At 42.0% G+C, this 6,913-nt stretch overlaps 1 protein-coding gene across 1 annotated transcript in view; it reads right to left on the bottom strand.

Annotated features, from left to right (window-relative positions):
* Window positions 1–1,350: 1,350 nt before the first annotated feature.
* Window positions 1,351–6,913, bottom strand: part of LOC308341467 (uricase) — a 29,148-nt gene continuing 23,585 nt past the window's right edge. Inside the window, exons 6-8 of the mRNA XM_080801422.1 lie at window positions 5,718–5,841; window positions 4,594–4,677; window positions 1,351–2,530 (exon numbers count right to left, since the gene is read on the bottom strand). Coding sequence (XP_080657548.1) covers window positions 2,456–2,530; window positions 4,594–4,677; window positions 5,718–5,841 — 283 coding nt within the window. The 3' untranslated portion in view covers window positions 1,351–2,455. The remainder of the gene's footprint in view (window positions 2,531–4,593; window positions 4,678–5,717; window positions 5,842–6,913) is intronic.

Here is a 6,913-nt window from a genome sequence, read left to right as displayed (position 1 = left end):
TTCAGCACATAGTTTACAATTTTAACCACAAGAAAACATTCTTCCCGGGGTGCCTGGTGGCTCAGTGGGTTAAAGCCTCTGCCTTCACCTCCGGTCATGATCCCAGCATCCTGGAATCGAGCCCCACGCCGGGCTCTCTGCTCGGTGGGGAGCCTGCTTTCCCCTCTCTCTCTGCCTGCCTCTCTGCCTACTTGTGCTCTCTCTGTCAAATAAATGGATGAAATCTTAAAAAAAAAAAAAATTCTTCCCAAAATAGGAATCTGGTCCTTGAAAATTTCACAGAAGACAGGCTTTCCAGCCCCGCACCTGGAACATAACACCCAATAGTTCATGTGCGGTCCATTACGATAAATGTTTTAACAGCTCAGGAGAAACAAAATGCATGTGAGTACACAATGGACCCCAGTTTCTAAGGATTCTGCTCTAATATGGATTTCTTCTCTGAAGCAACTACAGTGTTTCTAAAACTTACATGATCAATATAATATCTAGTAAGAAGGGCCTGATTGCGTTTTTTGTTTGCTGTTTGTTTTTAGAAAAAAATCATGTTAAACTCTAAATTGCTCTTCGAACTGGATCATCGAATCAGCAGAGGAATGAAATGTACCAGCTCTTTGGCCATGCAAGTGACAGGCTGTAAGCACATTTTGTAACATGAGTATTCAATGTGGCACGAAACTTTCCTTATCAAATTACTTCTTCCTTCTTATCTCATGTTCTTTCCCAGCAGGCAGCAGCCTGTGCGTGGCCTCCAGCATCTTCTAGGGCTCGCTGCTCTCAGACTTCCCATCTCTCATCTCCCTCACAAAGTCCAATCACCATTCCTACTTGGGTCTAACATCACATGAAATGAAGGCAAATATTTAACATTAACATCATTTAATAAACACATATAGAAATTTCTGTGTGTCGGGCATAAATACGAATCACAGCACTTTACAGACATTAACCCGTTTTATCCCCAAAAATACCTCTGAGATTCTATTCTCACCTCTAATTTACAGATGAGGATGCTCGTCATAGAACTAGTAAGAGGTGGATCCAGGAGTGAAGTGAGTTTTTTTAAATGAAACACTACGCAGTGCTAGCTTAAGTTATAGTACTAGAAACGGGGGACTGAAGCAGAGTTCTCAAACAATGGTAAGTACTCATATGTAACCATTATAAAAAATGGAGATTTTAAAAACTTGATAAATGGAGGTTTTTTTAAATGGGGGAAGGTTATCTAGAATGTTCATGTGGACAGGTTTTCATCAGGGGCTTCTAAAATCACAATTTATGAAGCTTTATGGTACATATCTATATACAATAGTAGTATTAGTCAACTGATATAATCACCAGTCAAATCTGTATACACCTTTAAATCATTAATTACATTTATTTCTCTGATTATTATATTTGGGAGATCCAGAAAAGCACATGGTTAAAAAAAAAATCACTCCTAATCCCACCATCTAGAAATCATCATCACTGGTATTTTTTTAAAGACGTATTTATTTATTTGACAGTGAGAGAGAGAGAGAGAGTGAGTGAGAGAGAGAGCAAGTGAACAGGGGGGAGGGGCAGAGGGAGAGAGAGAATACAGAAACACACTCCCCATCAAGCACGGAACCTGATGCAGGACTCAATCTAAGACCCCGAGACCATGACCGGAGCTGACACCAAGAGCTCAACCAGCTGAGCCACCCAGGCAACACCATCACTGATATTTTTATAGAGAGTCTCTCGTCTTCTTTCTCTGTGGATATCCATTGTTTGGTGTAGTGACTTAGCACTTATAAATGTGCTCTTTTTGCCAAAGTGATACATTATTCAAAGAAAAACAAGTTGTACTTTTTTTCAGTGTCTACTAAATATTCTCAAAGAGTTGTAAAAGTCCTAAAACCAATACATTAGGATTACAAAAGTACTTTAAGAGTAGAAATAAACTCCCAGTGATATATACACTGGAACATTCTTAGAAATTCAAATACTTCAGTCTCATTGAAGCCACGATGGTGATAGTTTCATTGATTTCAATGATTTCATCATTACATTTTTTGCATTGCCCAGAGCAAAGTGTTAGCATCAGTAGGTTGAAAACAATGCTTACTCTTAAATTTGTGCACAGATTAATTGATAAGACATATCCATTAATTCATTATTGTTTTCTTAGTACATTGATTCTAAAACTTCTCTAAGATAGGAAGGCACAAGAAAACCAAAAGGAAATATTGATTTATGACTATTCTCATACGGCTTAACATTTGTGAAGTAAACTGTATCCACCAAGTGTGTTGTAATTATTAATCACAAAACACCTTGCTGAGCTAGTTGTAGAAGAATTCTTTCCTACAGGAGGAAAATTAACACTATAAATCAACACTCCAGTTTGAAAATTGGCATGGCTACATGCTATGATTTCCAGCATCACAAGAGGCTGAAGGAATTCTTCAGTTGAGAGGTGGGTACAATGTCACAGCTTCGAAGCCAGCTTCCTCTTGACCGTCCCAGTAATTCTGCCATATGGATTGTCTAAGGGTAGCAAGACCTGTAGAAAAACCACATGGCAACTTCAGAGGCATTACAATAGACCTCTCCTTTTTTCTGTGAATCAACAATAAAAACCACAACTCGATAAACAGGAAAATGTATATGTCCTACAGTCATACAGTTATTTCAAGTATAGCAACGCCTTATTTTCTAGAAAATTTTGTAGAAAACTTTTCTAGAAAAGTTTTTGAAAAATTTTAATCATTGGGCTATGAATGTTTCTCAAATGCATTATATATCCTTGTTTTTTCAATAGAATGTTTTGAACATAATTTGGCCTTTGCTTGATGATTCACTTTGAACATCAATCATTGTCCAATGCTATAATACTGTCATGCCTTTGGGAACATTTGAGGTCCTCGGGGCTGTTAGCCCAATACCAAATGGCTCCAGAAAGCTGTGAGTTTAGAGTGGTTCTGTCTTCCCACCCTGTCCTTTGTCACTCCTCTGCCGTTGTCGGTGTGTCCTAACTCCCCGCTTTTCATGTGTTGCCTTCGCTTTGTAGCCACGTGCTGGGTGCGGGCCCGAGAGCAGCTCTGGCCAGCCCCAAAGTGCAGACATGGACCCGGGACAACTTGTCCAGCCTCTCAGGTGCCTTCACGCAGAGCCCTGGCCTGAAGGAGCTGGGCTTCCTGCCTTGGGGTCCCTGCCCGTTCTTCAGGTGGGAGCTGAGGAAGCTGCCAGTCTGACTTCTTGGATAGAGAGACCCAACCGGCAAGCTGACAACAAGTCTTTGAGCTGGGATCAGTGCAGGCCGGAGGTGTCTGGGGGCCCTGAGGAGACCTCCTTTCTCTTCTAGGTTCCTGGGCTGAGCACTGTCCCATTCACGACACTTGACCCTTTTCTGTTTGGGGTCCTTTGTTTTAGCTTTGGTGGACATGGCCAGGATTACTTTCGGGTCCCTCTCGTGCTTTTTAGAAGGTAATTGTTTTAAAAGGCTTTCTATTCTAATTAGTGGGGTTCTGGTAATCACCATGCTTTCCTTCCATCGCAGTCAACAACGCTGCCTCCCTGCTCAGCTGAGTGAACTGTACCTGGGGGTCAAGGTTGCTCTCCTCTGCCACACAGAGTTCTCGAGCAGCTATGCCAGGCATCTAAGCATGACTTCTCTTCCCAGTGCTGTTCCCCAAACCCCACCTACAGATGTGGTGGTGCAGAGTCCCCACAGAGCCCAGTAATATCATTTGCAGAACAGACACAAGGTGACTGGTTAGAGGACTGTGACTAAGAAGATGTCTCCTAGGTCAGCAGGCCCAGAATTCTATGGCCACGGAGCCATGTTAATCGATGGCCCCTCCCTCCCTCACCTACACATTAAAACAAGCCATCAAGATGATATTTTTCAAATTCTAGAAGTCCGTGAGAGGATGGATCAGAGAGATCCTACCATTCTGCAAGTGGTTCGAGAGGGGAAGGACAGTTCTAATTTCCAAGGCCCCACCACTTCAGGCTGTCAAGTCAGACACTCCCACTTGGTTTAACCTTCTGTCATGGCTTCAAACAACTCCACGTAAGTGGTTTTCCCAAAACAAGGTTTCCTTTCAAAAAGTGCACTTCCTCATCTCGCTTTCTAGAATTGCCTTTGGAAACACAAACACTCTTTCATTTTTCTGTGGACATTTTCTGTTTATATGCTACTTAAGTTGACAACTGAATCCAAAGTTAAAGACGTTGAAGGAAAATGAAAATAGAAACTTTTTCTTCTCCTCATCGCCTCATCATGGAAGAATAATGAAGCCGTGACCTTGGGTGGCACTTTTCTGAGAAGCAGATCTCAGAGCTGTCTCCTCTGGCACACTCTGTGCTTTCCTTTTCTTTTACTCCCCGCAGCCTCCAGCCCTCCTCCACAATCACTCATCCACTTCTAGGGTACTCCAGCCTCAGGTACAGAAAGGCCCGGAGTCTAAGAGGACTTTAATCAGTGGCAACTATAAATACTCCAAAAGCAACAGCTGTGAAGAGTTTTGCTTGGTGATTTTATCATCCCAAATTTATAAAGACAAGTAAGGGTGTGGGGGCAGGAGGGTGGATGTACTTTAAATATTTTAAAAATTCTCTTACCTCTTCCTTGTTGATCAGTCCCATTTTGGACATGTCTATGTTAAAGTAGTGCATGTTGGGCAGGCTAATTTCCATGTCTTCTATCTGGAAGCCGAAGTAATATGGATCACATTGGGCAACTGTAGAACTCTCTCCCTCTATCACTTCTCCCCTGCAACCCACCTGCCCTGCACCCCATTACTCAAGTTCCACCTCTGACCCTGAGACACCCTCTGGTGGTCCTCTACTGCTTGACACAGCTGTCTCCTGATAGTCCTATTATTCGATGGTGGACCCACCCTTTTCCCCTCCAAGTACAAAATCTGTTCTCAGAAAAGTAAGAGGTCCTTGGGTCAGAAACCTGTGCGATCTACGGTATCCAACTGGCCTCCTGGTGCTGGCCAGTCAACCTCTTAAAGTCTTCCTCAGTCCATTTCCTCCTCTCAAGGCCTGTCCCAAACATTCCCAGGCCCTGGAGTAAGAATACAATTGGAGGCCCACATACCAGATGTTTTAAAAAAATAAAATAAAAAAATAAAGTTATGAATCAAGTAGGAAACTTTTAAGTGAAATATCTTCTATCCTCCCAACTTGACAAATATATCTTCATAACAACCTGGAAGGCCAGGATGTACTTTAGAAATCTCTGGTTGCTTGCCATGGCATCCCCTTTTACTCAGTGATGACCTCTTTGAGGGTAGGCACCCTGTCTAATTTATCTTTGTATTCTTCATGTGTTGACAGAGATATAATAACCATCTAATAACATCAGATGGATGGATGGAATCTGTCTGCATCTATCCTTCATTCCCTGTCTACCCCGAAACATAGACCCTTGGCCTAATTATTCCTCCTTCAGGGTATTGAGCGTCCTGATATGAGGCTTAAGTTATGGCAGGTTGGAAAGACCCACAGAATTTTCAACAAACCTAAAGAACTATAACAGTGGCCCATGTTTTCAGGTTGGACAGATTTTTCCATTTTTTGCTCTCTTCTCACTTGCTATAACAAGCTTTTGAACAACAACAGATGTCATTTTTCATGTGTCTTCCACTGTCTTATTTTAACTCTCAACTCTCTGTCAGAGCTGACAGGAGACACAACACGTTCTCTTAGTCTTCAGGATGGCAAGTGACAAAACATACCTCAGGAACCCGGCTCAAAGAGTGCACCTGGATGTCATAGAGGGTCTTCTGGACAGAGGGGGAGTACTCGCCTTTGTCATAGGGTCCAGCAAATTTCTCCAGGACAATGTCCCGAACAGTATCCCTAAAACACAGAAGAGAGACCTGAGGACTCATAAGGTGGTCTTTTAGGAATGCACTATAAAGTCGGGAAGTGGTGACCTTCTGTTCCCCCAGAAAACAATTTTATTGCTAATTTTAGAAGAGATTAATATCCTGTAATGCCTTACTCCCGAAAACACCTCACTTCCAATTTCCCTACACACACGCACGCACACACACACACCCCATTCAAGAAAGGTATTGTCACTAGGCAATCTTCATCATCTGGAACTAGGGTCCACCGGACATTACAGAGTAAATCTTCCTCCCATTTGAAGAACCCATGAAAAGGACTTCCAAGTATGCTACACTCTTATTGCTTAGCTTGGCCACTTCTTTGCATTATTGTTTTTTCGGGGTTTTATTCTGTGCCAGGCTTGGTGTTAAGGATTTTACATAATTAATTTATTGAATGCTCTCTATATATCTGAGACAGGTATTTTTGTTATTCCCAATTTAGACATGAGCAATCTTAAAATTAAATGATCCACACTAAGTCTCTTTCCTTAGTGGGAGACCCAACTAAGACCCTGATTCTGCCATGTTCAATTTTGTGCTCTTTCCAACATAAATACATCAGCCTGCTGCCAGTGGAGAACACTTAAAATAAAAAGGAAAAAGAAGATTGAGGTGAGGTTCTCTGTAAGCCTTTTCAAACCCATCACATAATAAAAGGAGTAGAGCAAAACTATGCCAGTGGAAGGAAGTTACCAGGGGGCAGATTCCAGCCTATCCAAAAGTAACATTTCTAACAATTAGAATTTCAGCAGAGGAATGCCTGGTCAAAAAGCAAATTCAGAGTCCAGAGGCCTAATTACTGCTTGTCAAGGATATTTTAATAATAATCACACCTTTACATCGTTAAGGCATTTATCACTTACAAATTGCTTCTGTGAATATCATCTCATTTTGAGTTAGCCTACAGTGACCAACTGTCCCAGTTTGCCTGTGACCAAGGGGTTTCCTGGGACATGGGACTTTTCAGTATCAAAATCAGAAAAGTCCTTGGCAAACTGGGGTGAGTTTGTCATCCTCACGTAGCCCTCTCTGCATCT

This window comes from Martes martes (assembly GCF_963455335.1).
Source record: "Martes martes genome assembly, chromosome: 4".
Classification (NCBI taxonomy): Eukaryota; Metazoa; Chordata; class Mammalia; order Carnivora; family Mustelidae; genus Martes; species Martes martes.
Note: the sequence above shows the minus strand (reverse complement) of the source record. Positions and strands in the feature narration are given on the sequence as shown.